This window comes from Clarias gariepinus, chromosome 28 (genome assembly GCF_024256425.1).
Source record: "Clarias gariepinus isolate MV-2021 ecotype Netherlands chromosome 28, CGAR_prim_01v2, whole genome shotgun sequence".
Classification (NCBI taxonomy): Eukaryota; Metazoa; Chordata; class Actinopteri; order Siluriformes; family Clariidae; genus Clarias; species Clarias gariepinus.
Genome location: NC_071127.1, coordinates 9,361,572 through 9,376,763, shown reverse-complemented (window position 1 = coordinate 9,376,763; position 15,192 = coordinate 9,361,572). Strand labels below are relative to the sequence as shown.

General features: G+C 40.8%; 2 protein-coding genes across 4 annotated transcripts in view; both read left to right on the top strand.

Annotated features, from left to right (window-relative positions):
• polr1h (RNA polymerase I subunit H) overlaps positions 1-15,192 on the top strand; it is a 61,199-nt gene that overhangs the window by 19,931 nt on the left and 26,076 nt on the right. The window lies entirely within an intron of this gene.
• On the top strand, positions 1,435-15,182 carry sh3bp5lb (SH3-binding domain protein 5-like, b). The gene is made up of 7 exons (XM_053489616.1): positions 1,435-1,619; positions 1,921-2,164; positions 3,531-3,593; positions 6,658-6,786; positions 9,144-9,305; positions 11,394-11,567; positions 13,086-15,182. The coding sequence occupies exons 2-7, from the start codon at positions 1,928-1,930 to the stop codon at positions 13,674-13,676; spliced, it is 1,356 nt and encodes a 451-aa protein (XP_053345591.1). The 5' UTR covers positions 1,435-1,619; positions 1,921-1,927; the 3' UTR covers positions 13,677-15,182.

Here is a 15,192-nt window from a genome sequence, read left to right as displayed (position 1 = left end):
AACGGGTGGGGCTGGAGCCTAACCCAGACCCAAACCATGCACATAACACGAGCAGTTTGGGGAAAGCCAATTAGATTAATCTGCACGCCTTTGGACTGTGAGAGGAAACTGGATTACCCGAAGGAAACCCACAAAGCAAAGTGGAAAACATGCAAACTTCATGCACACAGACCCGAGGTGGGAATCGAACTCAGGCCCTTGAAGTTCAAGGGTGCCAACCCCTAAGCCACTATTAGAGTAATATTCTTCGAATCACTGTTATATTATTGATAGTTTAATATACTTATGTAAAAACCTTGGAGCATAAATTGCTAGTAATCATTTAGCAAGTTGTTAATTCAGACAATGCCATGCGGGGATTAACATTATGGGGAACGTTCTCTGGATCCTAACAGTTTTGTGCAAGGCTCCTGAGAGGAGAAAAAGCTGAACTTCCTCTGATTGCTGAAAGGTTCTCATGAAGTTCGAGGAATTTTAAAGATTACCACCAACACTACCTGTAAACTTTCTCCAATCTGTGATGGGTTACAGTGAGGGTTTTTACTCTTTCACTCACTCATTTACATTTACATTTAGGCATTTGGCAGACGCTCTTATCCAGAGCGACTTACATTTTTATCTCATTACACATCTGAGCAATTGAGGGTTAAGGGCCTTGCTCAAGGGCCCAACAGTGGCAACTTGGTGGTTGTGGGGTTTGAACCTGGGATCTTCTGAACCGTAGTCCAATGCCTTAACCACTGAGCTACCCCTGGCCCACTCATCACCTATACCGCTTTATCCTGGGGACTTGGGCACATACATAAACTCATAAAGTACAGGCAATTTGGAAATATGTTTTTGTGGGAGGAAACCCACAAAGTACGGGGAGAACATGCAAACACAGACCAGAGGCGAGATTTGAACCCAGACCCTGGAGGTGTGAGGTGACACCCTAAAGGTTTTTAATGTTATGGAAACATTCAGGCAATGTTCTCAAGATCATAATGTGCAAATTAATTGGTGTAAAAGAAAATCTACACGGGAAACCAAAAACAAACGTTGCCAGAACATTCTGGGAAACAGTACTCATTAGTTGAGTAGCTTCAATTGAAAACTAGTTGGAGTTTTTCTGATCAGATTGATAGAACATTATCTACTGTAATAAGTGTTGGCGTAGTGGTTAGCACCTCGGAGGTTGCAGGTTCGAATCCTGCCTCGGGGTCTGAGTGCATGGAGATTGCATGTTCTCGCCAGGTGGGTCTAAAGACATGCAGTGTGTGTGTGAGTTTGTGTGTGCCCTGCTACAGATTGGCACCCCGTCCAGAGTGTCCTCTGCCTCGTACCCTAAATGTCCTGGGATAGACTCCAGGCCCCTGCAGCCCTTTATACAGGATAAAGCGGTGTAGATAGCGATGAGTGATAAATGCTCTGGTGTGTGAGAATGGTCAGGAGTTTTGATTCTTCTGTGCTGGACATGTTAGCATGTGGAAGAGTGAGAGTGTGCCATTTGGGAAGCAGAGGGTTATCCCAGTGGATCTTCCAGGATGAGGCAGGGAGGGGGGAAATCCTTTACATACACACTTACTGCGGCCGGAGAGAGCAGGGGATGAGAGGAGACCTAATACACTCCAACAAAGGTAGGAATCATTTCAAAATTATTATTATTATTATATTAGTCTCTAAATGTTGTATATTAAAACGTAAACATATTGTCTTTGCACTTGGCTAACGGTTTGCTCTGCTGGTCATTAGCAACCAGCTAGCTAGCATGCTAACATTTGCCTTGTTATTTTTAAACAAAAAATACATTCATTAAAAAAAAAAAAAGCGGCAATATGAAATTCTATCATTTTTATTTTCACTTCTCATACATACTAAATGTTGTTATAATTTCCTATCATTTTTATTTATAATCGGGCCGACTGACTCATCTTCTAGGCCGCGGATGGAGCCGGGGAGGTTGCGTGAGAATCCCCCCGGTTCTGGTGAGCCCGAGCCCGGGGACTGGAGGGGAGAGACTCCCGGTGTAGAGGCAGAGGAGGAGAGGAAACACAGCGCTGTGGTCAGCATCAATGGCCCAGCATCCGAGGCTGGGTGTGTCGAGACCGGGGGGATCACAGTGCGGGAGGATGAGGAGGAAGAGGATCAGTACAAAGATGAAGAACTGGACCCTAGAATACAGGTAGACATATTATATCCTATTTTTTACTGTTTGTTTATTATTTTAACTAATAATGGCTTTGTTTATCCACGGTACTGCTTTGAATGACAAAACATAATTTGAATACAGGGAAGAAAGTATGCTTTCAGGACTTTGTTTCTGTACTACACCAGTCTGTTCTCATCTGTCTGTCTTTACATATATGAGAGAGAGTGAGAGACACACACATCAGTCAAGCAAAGAAAACAACTAAGCAGATCTGAAATTCCTGGAACTGAATTAAAAGCCCTTCAACACATGATCAAACTGTAAGGATAGTGCTGAATCGTCAGTTTTGTGGAAGAAATGTGGTCAGAAATCATGAATGGAGATCAAGTTGCATGGTTAAATAAAAATACTCATGGTTAAACAAGAGTAAAACACAGCGCTGTTTAGTATTGAAAGTAAGAGTAGTTCCATATGCATACAATGTGATGAGGACTCACAGGATTGGAACTAAACATCTGTGTGGCCATAAGAAAACCACTTGTTAGTGAGACTCCTCAGAAAAAAAAAAGGTTTCAGTATGTTAGGAAGCATAAGGATTAGACTTTGGGGCAATGGAAAAAGGTTATGTGGTCTGATGAGTTCAAATTGAGTGTATTCCAGAGTGATGGGCGTGTCAGCGATGCACCCATCATGCATAGTGTCCACTGTACAAGCCTCTGAAGCTCTGAAGGCAGTGGTATAATCTGGTGTTGCTTCAGTTGCTAAGAAATGTTATATTCTGAGTGGCAATACAATGAAGTCAGCTGACGATCAGAATGTACTAAATAACCAAGATATCACAACTATAGACTACTATAGACACAAAGATATTCCACGTTGTGTGCTGTATCATCTTAAAATGTGTGATTTTTGGACACATCTTCTATTTCCATGGTCTCTTCTGATTTTTATTTCCCTCTACAATGTAAAACAATTGATGATCAAGTTTATATTGAGATTACTTGTTTTCTGTAATGCCTTCATAACGGCTTTAATCTGCGATGCAGTTTGTTAATTGGTGATTTTTGGGCCTGGTAACCCTAAATGAACTTCCCCTGTTGCTTTACTGGGATGGTCTTTGTGAGAGCCTGTTTCATTATGGTGTTAATGGGTTTTGCAAACACACTTGACACAATACTGTTCTTGCACAAACTATTTTAGAACTGTTGTTGCTACTTAATTACATGATTCCATTTGTGTTATTTCATAGATTTGAAATCTTAAGAAAGTATTGTTCTAGAATGTAGAAAATAAATCACTAAACAAAAATCTCAATTTTGAAGCTCTGTCTTAACCTTTAACTGGTATATGCATGCACACTTTTACTGCTTCATAAGGTTTCTGCACCTTTCCATGATAGGAGGAACTGGAGCATCTCAACCACGCGAGTGAAGAAATAAACAGACTGGAGCTGCAGCTGGATGTGAGTTGCATTTTGGGGTTGAATCTAAGCAAGCCGTCATGCTTGAATAGATTTTACGAATAAACAGATGTAAAAAGGACAATATGTTTATTAATTAAAATGCCTTTCTGTCTTTTATTAAATACTTTTTTATAGCATTTAATCGATTGTGTTCTACATGGATGATTTAATATTTTTTTAAACTGCATGTGTTGGCTGTGTAATAACTAAGACGATGAGGATGATAGCGCTGACCTTGTTCTTACTTAATTTAAGTGTCCTTTCAGCCAGTTTAATAAAAATCCCTGTAGTGCTGCTCATTCATTCGGCAGAAACGCAATGGCACAATATAATCATGCAGATAGAGGTCAAGTGACATTCACATCAAATATTAGAGCATGTCTACTGTCCAGTTTTGGTGAGTTTGTGCCCACTGAATGTTCAGATATCTGTTTTTTACTGACATCACTGTTGATGTTCACACATCTATAGGTTTGAAGTACAGTATTATGCGTCTTTGAGAAATTTCTCAGCTTAATTTGGTTATAAAGAGTTATTATTTGGGTTACTGTATCCCCTCCTGTCTGCTCGAAACCGTCCAGACAGTTTTCTTTGACTCCCTAGTACAGAACTGCTGCTTGACGGATGTTTTTTTTTTCACCCCAAAGCTGATTTCTGTGAAAATCCCAAGAGATTATCAGTTTCTGAAATACTCGAACTGTCACCAACAACCATGCCATGCTTCAAATCAGTAAAATCACATTCTTCACCCCTCCTGATGTTTGATGTAAAGATTAAACTGAAGCTCTTGACCTGTATTTGAATGACGGGTAATGCATTGTGCTGCTGCTACATGATTGAATAAGCAGGTGTACGGGATAACATAAATACTGTTTGTGTTGTGTATATCGCATAAAATAATATGTATATAAATCTAAAACCCATAAAGGTTCTATGCTCGGGCCGCAATTGTTTTATGTAAAACTTTCAGTGTTTCCCCACAGGTCTGAGATATACTTGCGGTAGTAGCCAGTAGAACAGGCCGACGTTAGCTGCCAGCACAAAGTGGTCTACTATATACACCAAAGTGTCAGAGCGAAACGAAGCCTAAAAAATAATAATAAAAAACACAGAGCATTTTTTTGTATCTATTTTTTGCATAAATTAATTGCAGTAAATATATATAGGGGGCAGGATTGTGCAATTTTATTTTTCCATACAAACTAGACAAAAAAAGGGTCAAATAGGCAAAAAAAAATTTGCAATAATAATAATAATTAAATGCATATTTTGTATATTCTATATTATTTTGTGTAGACATCATAGTCCCAAGCCATAACATTTACACATTTTAGAAGTAGTAATAACTTAGTTTATACATGACATATCAGATACCCAATTTTTATTTATTTTATTTGTTAAGTCATTGATCAATCAACGTGCCGCATGAGTTTTAGGGGTTAATCCTCCTGTTTTTTTTTTGTTTGTTTTTTTAAGTTACCGTTCACCATGCACAACTCTTTGTTTCTCTACAGAGCATATGTGACTGTCTTCTTATTGTTTATTTAATTTTTTTTCACAGCAGCTGGCATTCACTGCATTTTCTGCCTCTCAGTACACCGTAACAGAATAAACAGTTTGTGTGAATAAGCAGGCGTCGTTCTCCTGGACAGATTTTAAAAAGGTTAGGCAAATATACTTAGACCCGCCCAAGTATACTCTATGTGTGGGAAACACTGAGCTAACACCAGAGTCAGAAACACTTCCTTGTTAGAAAGCTGCAAAAGAACCCTTAAGGAACTACACTCACCTAAAGGATTATTAGGAACACCATACTAATACGGTGTTTCGCCTTCAGAACTGCCTTAATTCTACGTGACAATTCTACATGGTGCTGAAAGCATTCTTTAAAAATGTTGGCCCATATTGATAGGATAGCATCTTACAGTTGATTTTGGGATGCACATCCAGGGCACGAAGCTCCCGTTCCACCACATCCCAAAGATGCTCTATTGGGTTGAGATCTGGTGATTGTGGGGGCCATTTTAGTACAGTGAACTCATCGTCATGTTCAAGAAACCAATTTTGATTTCCAATGATTCGAGCTTTGTGACATGGTGCATTATCCTGCTGGAAGTAGCCATTAGAGGATGGGTACATGGTGGTCATAAAGGGATGGACATGGTCAGAAACAATGCTCAGGTAGCCCGTGGCATTTAAATGATGCCCAATTGGCACTAAGGGGCCTAAAGTGTGCCAAGAAAACATCCCCCACACCATTACACCACCACCACCAGCCTGCACAGTGATAACAAGGCATGATGGATCCATGTTCTCATTCTGTTTACACCAAATTCAACATTTTTCCAGTCTTCAACTCTCCAATTTTGGTGAGCTCGTGCAAATTGCAGCCTCTTTTTCGTATTTTTTAGTGGATATGAGTGGTACCCGGTGGGGTCTTTTGCTGTTGTAGCCCATCCGCCTCAAGGTTGTGCGTGTTGTGGCTTCACAAATGCTTTGCTGCATACCTCGGCTGTAACGAGTGGTTATTTCAGTCAAAGTTGCTCTTCTATCAGCTTGAATCAGTCGGCCCATTCTCCTCTGACCTCTAGCATCAACAAGGCATTTTCGCCCACAGGACTGCCGCATACTGGATGTTTTTCCCTTTTCACACCATTCTTTGTAAACCCTAGAAATGGTTGTGCGTGAAAATCCCAGTAACTGAGCAGATTGTGAAATACTCAATCTGGCACAAACAACCATGCCACGCTCAAAATTGCTTAAATGATCTTTCTTTCCCATTCTGACATTTAGTTTGGAGTTCAGGAGATTGTCTTGACGAGGACCACACCCCTAAATGCATTCAAGCAACTGCCATGTGATTGGTTGATTAGATAATTGCATTAATGAGAAATTGAACAGGTGTTCCTAATAATCGTTTAGGTGAGTGTATATGTGTAGTGAACAGAACATGATGGATAAACTTGATGTGTTCAGAACTCAAAATGTTGTATAAACAATAAATGTTGTTTATATATATGTCAGTCACAGGAATTCATCATTTTGATTCATCTCTTGTTTTAAGGAGGCACGGTCGAGTTACAGGAAGATCCTCACCGAGTCAGCACGCAAACTCAATGCTCAGGGCTCCCAGCTTGGTGCATGCATTGAAAAAGCTCGGCCGTACTACGAAGCCCGCAGACTAGCGAAAGAGGTGCGGGTTATCTTTCCTAAAGCATGTACGATTTTAATTCCTGTTTCAATTATTCGTCACCGCGCCGCCCGGGGACGATAACAACGTTATCCGTTAAACGAGCGTAGAGAAAGCGATCCAGAAAATAGGCTATCCCTTGGCTTAATGATCATCAGGGGGCAAGACAGTCCATGTGTTCCTTAATACGATTAACCCTCGGCAAAACACCAGATATGATTTGCAGATCACTTTTCATTAGCATTGTTAGCATCCAATCTCCAACACGTAATTGGGCTGGTGGAAAACACTCAGCCGGGGCCACAGGGTGTAATTGAAAACAATTGAAACAGAATTGGTTTGTATGATTGAAAGAGAATTGGACTCAAGCTTGACCCGGTTAGCCTCTCGCCGAGCGCGCTCCATCCAGCCGTAAACCGTCAATTCCCGACGCCTAATAAGCGTTTATTAAGACGTAGTGTTTCTCTCCTATGCTAATTCTCTATCGCAGGCGTCTCCAGCATACCGCCGAGCATCTAACAAGCCGAAGAATTCAGTTTCCGCTCCTGATCTATTGCACCTGCCTGCGCTGCTCAGATTCCCCAGAAGACCCAGACTGAGCTGTATTAGATTGGATTTGGAAGTAAATTCTGTAGGACTGCGGATCTTTTAAGGCGATATTGGCGACCGCTGCTGTGTAATCTGCTCGGAATTGGTATTCAGGACACAAAATGGTTTAGGGGCTCCTGCTTATGCCTCAGGACAGCTGAAGCATATCTTGGCAAAAAAAATAAAAAAATAAATAAATTATACCGGCGCTCTAACAGGAGCTGCCATCAATCTCCATGTCATGACCTTAAACTTTGGTGCAACCTTGTGCATCCAATGGAGGCTTTTTTTATGGTTGCTTTGACTTGATCGTGTATGTTTTTTTTTTCTTTTTCTTTTTCCAACCTATACCTCTGAATCGATCTTCATTTTAGGATCGTTTTGTCCCAAACTGAGTTAGACATCACGCTTGGTGGCAGTGACATTTTTTCCACTACGTTAGCCATTTGAAATATGGCCTGCTGTTACAAGTTCCCTCCATTTATTGATTGTTTGGAGGCTTTTCACTCCAGCACAGCAGTTCCTCCTTCCTTCCGACAAGTCAGCTGTTTTTTTTTCTTTTTTTCTCCACGTAATCGAAGCGTTTTTCGAATGACATCCTTGCGTACGGTTTCGCACATGTATAGGACTCACAGGATTTCTCATTTCCCAGTGAACAGTTTAACAGCTAAAATTTTAATTCAAATTTAAATTGTCACACACACAGTATGATACGGAGTGACTGTTACGACTGTTAATGACCTGAAAATTTTAAATAGAGTATATAATATAATAAAATATAAAATATGAATAAGAGAAAAATATTAGAAATAGAAAAAAAAATAGAAAAACTTTTGGGTGTAAAAATCGACATTGTGTACAAAAAAAAAAAATATATATATATATATATATATATATAGTTGCAAGCAGCGATGAGCGGGCCCAAGCACCCTGCGCCATTGTCACCCGGGTGCACCAGAAACACAGTGGGCACGTGCATTTAAAGTGGACATACAGATACCATTATGACATAATTTTAGGAAAAGGGGAATTTTATGTTTAGCCTCAGGTGCTGAGGAAATGTTACTGTGTGTCACTTTATATAATGAACAGAAATTTAATTAACCACTTTTCGGCATAAGTTTAAGGCATCGTCACAGCCGACCCGTTTAAGATATCAAAAATCCCTCTGCAATTTTGCGTTCAAAATGTCTTTAGATCACATGAACCGGGTTCGGTGGGGATCGTATAAATCCCTTAGGGGGAGTATATCAAAATCTATTGTGTGCGTTCTGCAAACGACCCAAAATAACTGACTTTGAGCCCATGACATGCGATGTGAAAGTTGTTCAGCTCAATGAGCTCTAAATGTGAACCAGGTTTCGCATGCATACGTGCAAATGTGTACGAGCCATGCAGCAAAATCTTGTGTGAAGGGCCCCAAGTTATGCCCGGGGGCCCAGACTATTTGGTGTTCTAGGGACAGCAGATTTCAACCTGTCTGATGATTTTTATGACTTTGAGCACGTTAAGACCCCCAAAAAGCCCCAAGTGTTCGGGGAGAAAAAAAATCCTTAAAAGTACAAGATGGTCCTTCACACACTACAGTATGACCTCATAATGCTTGGGCCCTTAATAGAATTGAAATTGAGTTGAGATTTAGAAATCAGTCCAGTCTTGAGCAAGTCAACATGCAGAATAATGTGCAACGTTTCATGGTGTGCAAAACGTGCATTAATTTGTAATGTGTAATGTGCATCGTGATGAGTTGTGAGATTGCTTTTTATCAACAGGCCCAACAGGAAACGCAGAAGGCAGCGCTGCGCTACGAGCGCGCCGTCTCCATGCACACGGCCGCGAGGGAGATGGTGTACGTGGCTGAGCAGGGGCTCCTGGCTGACAGGAACACGCTGGATCCGACCTGGCAGGAGATGCTCAATCACGCAACAGCTAAGGTACCATATGCAATAAAAGCAATAATAAGTAATAAGATTTTTAACTATAGATAGAACTGCACTCGTGAATTCATGAAGAACTTTATTAAACACGTTCAGTCCTATTTAAACTCCTCTAACCAGGTAAAACTGTTTCTGAAATGTCAAGGTTACATGGGTAATGCATTTTAAAGAGGCTTTGATCTGTCTCGACAAAAGCCAGAACAGAAAAGTAGCCCCCCTGATTTTTTTTTTTTTTAGCTTTTAGCTTTCCAAAGCACAAAAGTTTAAAATGCCATAATCCGACATGACATTCAGGCTTCTTCTTTATGCGCAGCTCATAGCTGGTAGATGAAAGTGAATCAGTAGAAATGATGAAATATTAAACCAAAAAAAAAAAAAAAAAAGCATAATTACTCAGCACACACATACAAAGCAGTTTTAGCGAGAGCGCAGGTAATAAACGCAGTCCTTCAGCGGTAAGTGTTCTTACCTCATTAACGCTTTTCCATGGATTCCGTCAGCCTCCTGCTGCTTAAACACTTGCTCTCAGGGACCAATCAATGATGGTGATTAATGCCTAGCCGCACTCACCGATCAAGGTTACGTGTCATTATTTGGATTCCGCACAGGTCTGCTTTGCAGCTCGTGCTTTAACAGTGGTAACACGTAAAAATAAAAAATAAAGAAAGCAGGATTTTTCTACCCCGCATTCCAGGACATGGACTGCGGATGGTTTCGTCGGCTCGTCCACTCATCAGTCTCATATTTATGTATGAATCAGGTTTGGAGCTGTTTGATAATCACATCCTGTTCACACGCATCACCGTTGAATCCTCAAATTTATTTGGTCAGAAGGTTTTCATGGTTGTGTTTTTTTGTTTCCCAATTACAACAGCATAGAGAAGTTGACAAATATTAATACATTTTTTAAAATGATACCTATTAAAACAAGTGGTCACGCTACATAATGTGAGCTAAATAATAAACAGATTAAAATACTAAATGCTGGCAGCAAAGAAAAATGATGAGTGAAGTGATTTAATGACAAGCTGATTTTATGTACAAAGTTTGGGAAAACTTTTTGAACAATGCTGAAGGTGTTAAAAAAATGTAATAATCTACTTCGAACAGTTGATGTTGAGTTGTACCTGCTACCTATGTCTCTAAACCTTCATGACGATTCTGATCTGAGGTGCTGTTTGTTAATTGGTGATTTCTGAGGCTGGTGACTCTAAATGAACATCTCCTCTGCAGCAGAGGTAGAAGGTCTTCATGAGAGCCAGTTTAACTTTGGTGCTTGATTGGTTTTGCAAATGAACCTTATAATACTGTTCTTGCAAGAACTGTTTCAGAAAGGCTGACCTATGTGTCTTAAAATAACAATTGTATGTTGTTGTTGTTAGATAATTAACTAATTGCATATGTGTTATTTCATAGCTATGAAATCCCCAGTATTGTTATGGAATGTAAAAAAAAAATCACTAAACAACAACAAAGAAATTTGCAAGTGATGTATATGTTGTGTATATATATATATATATATACTTTTTGTATGTGTTTGCTTCCGTAGCTTATAAGAAAAACCAGCAGATGTTGAGGATAAGGCTGTTTATCATTCCTATAATTTAAGGAATAACAGTAAATGATTAGTTTATCATTTACTTTAGATTAGTTTAACTGTACCTATTAAACGGCTGTAAAAAAAAAAAAAAAAAAAAGAAGAAGAAGTGTTCATTCGTTTATCGTCGATACTGCCAATTTGGGAACATACGGGCATCAGGGAAACCATGCAAACTCCACACACACACACACACACACACACACACACACACATAGACTCGAGGTGTGAATCGAACCCAAGACTTATTAGCTTTGTTAAATTACCGTGGTATAAAAGCAATAAAACACTTCATGCCTTTTATTGGAAAACAGACAACATCAGGGTGATATAGCAGGGTAGAATACAACGTTAAGCGCTATATAACCATCCAGTAAAAAGCCTATCGCCGTGACGGTATACGACTCAATAGTAAACGCTTAAAATGATTAAACGCTTTAGCGCCGAACGACCCTGATCGCTGACGCGTTTGATGTGGCCGTTAACAGGTGAACGAGGCCGAGGAGGAGCGGCTGCGGAGCGAGAGGGAACACCAGCGGGTCACACAGCTGTGTCAGGAGGCCGAGGCACGGGTACAGACTCTACAGAAAGCGCTAAAGAGGGTCATCGTCAAATCCAAACCGTACTTCGAGCTCAAGGCCCAGTTCAACCACATCCTGGAGGTAGATTGCTCACACAAATGACTTTTATAATGAGAGCTGCCTTTTTTTTTTTTTTTTTTTTTTCTTTCTCACCTTACCTCTGACCGCACAAATAGAGCTCATGCTGCTTTGATGGACATATTGATTTATAGTCCCTGCCAGGGTCCTCGCAGTAACCTTAAAATATGCAAACTGTTTCCCAGAGCTAAGCTCTTTGGTATGAGATGAGAGAGATTTCCGTTAGGATTATATTGAAGGAAAACGCTTTGGGTGACAGGACAGAAGGGCAGGAACCGTAGAGCTCCTGGAGGGGGTGGGGGGCGGACTAGGAACAGCGTAAGGATAAATGTTTTTGTGAAAAAGGAGTCTGCGTGCGTGAGTTTGCGTGCATTCAGTCTGAGAGCAAGCTCCTGTTATAGATGTAATGAGTAGTTTTATTTGTTAGAGCAGATAAATTTTAATATAATTTTAGCGTATTTTCATAAGCGTTAATAAACAAAAAAAGTCACCACTTCAGAAGGGTCAAATTATCGGGCTGCGTCAAACACCGAAAACAATTAATGACATTTGAAACACATTAATCAAAGAGAGTACATAAGAGTATTTAGTTTAAGATTACAAACTAAATAGCTGGATTGGGACAAAACATCTGTGTGTCCATAAGAAAACCAGTTGATAGTGAGAATAGTTAGAAAAATAATATTCACAAATCATGAAAAAAGCACCATGTGATCTGATGAGTCCAGATTGACTCTATTCCAGAGCAATGGGCGTACCATCATGCGTAGTAGTAATGAGTCGCTAATGAACGATTCGTTCTTTTTAAACAAATCTTTAACGTGACTCAGAAGAACGAGTAGTCTCTTAGAGTGATTTGTTTATTTTCTACAGGGTGCGCATGCGCAAATTATCGCAAATTCTCCGTAGGTTATGTACAGGAAACAGAATTGAGCGATTCTTTCTCAATGACTCTTCTACTCTGAGTCATTCGTTCTTTTGTCACATGACTTCCATAGACGCTATGCGGTGCAATAGATTCAAAAGAACGAATGACTCAGACTTGAAGATATAAGAGGTGAGCTACACATTCTGTTTATCATAATATGTCCTTAGCTGCATTGTAATATTTTTTTATATTAAATATTTTTTGCATTGTATAACTCAGTAATGTTATGTGGCAGTAAAATGAAGTTAGCTGACGACCAGGTTATCACATCTATGGAGTTTTTCTTCTTCCTTGATGATGCAGAAATATTGTTGTGAGAGAGCGGTTCTGGGAGCACGAGGAATCATTGTAAGATTAGATTAGATTTAATTAGATTCAACTTTATTGTGAATGTGGAAAGTACACGTGCAAAGCCAATGAAAAACATTTAGCACTTTAATCAGAAATTCATAAATAGATATTATACCCTGTAATCAAAGTTAAAGGCTGTTGATTAATTTTTGTTTGTTTGTTTGTTTATTTATTTACTGTCTGGGCCGTATATATCAAATCAAGGTTTGCTGCTTCCTAATTGTGGATCAAATCCCTCACAGGAGCACAAGGCCAAGGTGGTCCAGCTGGAGGAGCGCGTGGCGAAGGTGAAGACGCGCTACTCTGTGGCTCTACGCAACCTCGAACAGATCAGCGAGCAGATCCACGCTCAGAGGGGGCGCGCCAGGGCAGCCAGGCAACGGAACCGAGCCCGCGGAGGGCGGAGCTCCCCGGTAGGGGCGGAGGCAGAGGGTGCGATACAGGCCGGGGCTTACGGCGGGGTCGGAGCGAGTCTGTTGGATAACGATTGGGCAGATCAGGAGAAAACCAGGCAGTGGGTCGAGAAGCACAGGGAAGAGGGGTGGGGCCACAGGCCCGAGAGGGCGGGGTCCGACTCGCTGTCCGTCATCAGCCTGCAGACCATCGCCTCGGATTTGGAGAAGTGCGACTCGGTGGAGCACCTGGGAGATTTAAGCGACGTCAGCAGCGTAATCGGAGAGGACAGGGAGGGGGCGGAGCAGGAGAGAGAGAAGAAGCGAGCGAGTGCACTCAGGCAGGGAAAAGAGAATGAATCAGGGGCCTCAGGGACCGAACAGCCGCAGAGGGATCGGGAGAACTTCGTTAAGCAGCATCACAGAAGCGTGAGCTTGTAAGGAGTCCTGATATAACGCACCTTTAAACCTCAAGGTCCAGGCCTTTTGCTTCAGCCTTTCACGCCGTCCTCTCTAATCTCTCAGAGGCAGTGTTACAATTCTCGCCGTCTCGTAAAAAACGGCTTTTGAGCGCACTCGCGCAGACCGAGACGTAATAGACAGAACGCAGCGTGAGTGAGAGGAGAGCGTGAAAGGCTGCAGCGGAAGGCAACGAAACGCTCTATCAGCTCCTCCAGGACTCCCGCCCGGCAGCGGTGGCTGAGAGATAGAAATCATTTTTACTCAGTAATGACTAAAAGAAGCTGAATAATATAGAGGGAGAAACGTGTAATGAGTACCCGGCATGGCGTCGTTTCTGTGTTGCCGCATATAGACCAGAGCATAATGTTATTTCTTCTGCTTCTTTTTTTCCCCATGTTTTTTTTTTCCTCTTCATATTAACGAATAACAATAAAGGAGAGAAATACAGAGGTGACGAGTCAGCGCGTCCTCGCTCTCACTTGCGAAGGTACGAGACAGGGCGATAAAAGGGAGACAGGGTGTAGCTACTACAGTCTAACACGCAGATTGTAAAAAGATCCTCATGGATCGGGGACTAAAAATAGCGACAGGTATGCTGTGAAAGAGAGAAGGGGGGGTTTAGCCGTGTATCACTTTGAGTTCTGCTGCTTTAGTGTCAGACATACGCTGCAAAATCCATGCAGTCACTGGAATCAGTTTGAGCTGCAAAAAAAAACAAGCTGAAACCCATGAAAATGCAATGATGCGCTTCGGTTTTGACTGTGAAAAGCCACGTTTCGAAAAAAAAATGGATTCGAAGAAAGGGAGCTGTTCTGGAGTGCCTTGCTTCCATATCTAGGCTAAACGTTTTGTTTAAAAAATAATAATAATAAAAAAAATTCAGTATGCTGTCCCGAGGTATATTCGTATTTATAGGACGTCGTGGCATTCATCGTAACATAGTGTGGTACTGAACATATTAGTCTTGGCATAGTTATTTTTAATCTATTGAGAGTGTTACATATTTAGTGCCACATTAGGGTTTTATTTTTATTTTTTTGAGAACATAACGTATAATAAATACATGTTTACAAGTTGAAATAACTGGATCGCCGGTTGATGAAGAACCGAAGATGCACTTACTGTAGCGCCGATAACGTATCCGAGATAGGATTAAAAAGAAACATGAACGGGCACTACTGTACCGCGTGCACGTCTGTGCTCCTTTAACCTTCCTCCCTTCCTTCTATCCCTCAGAATTCTTCTGTAAATCCCCTTATTCTTCTCTCGCTTACTCTCCTGTAGTTCAAGCACTGGAAAAAAATAAATTAACAACCCGATAAGGTACGATCCGTGTAAGTAATTTCTCACAAGTTCTCTGTACCTGCAATGAAAAGTATGCTATAGAGGAATATCTTATAGACTTATATATATATAATATATAATATATACATATATTACCGGGTAAATGTATGATGTAATGATGTTTGAATAAATGTTAATTTATTGAAGGATA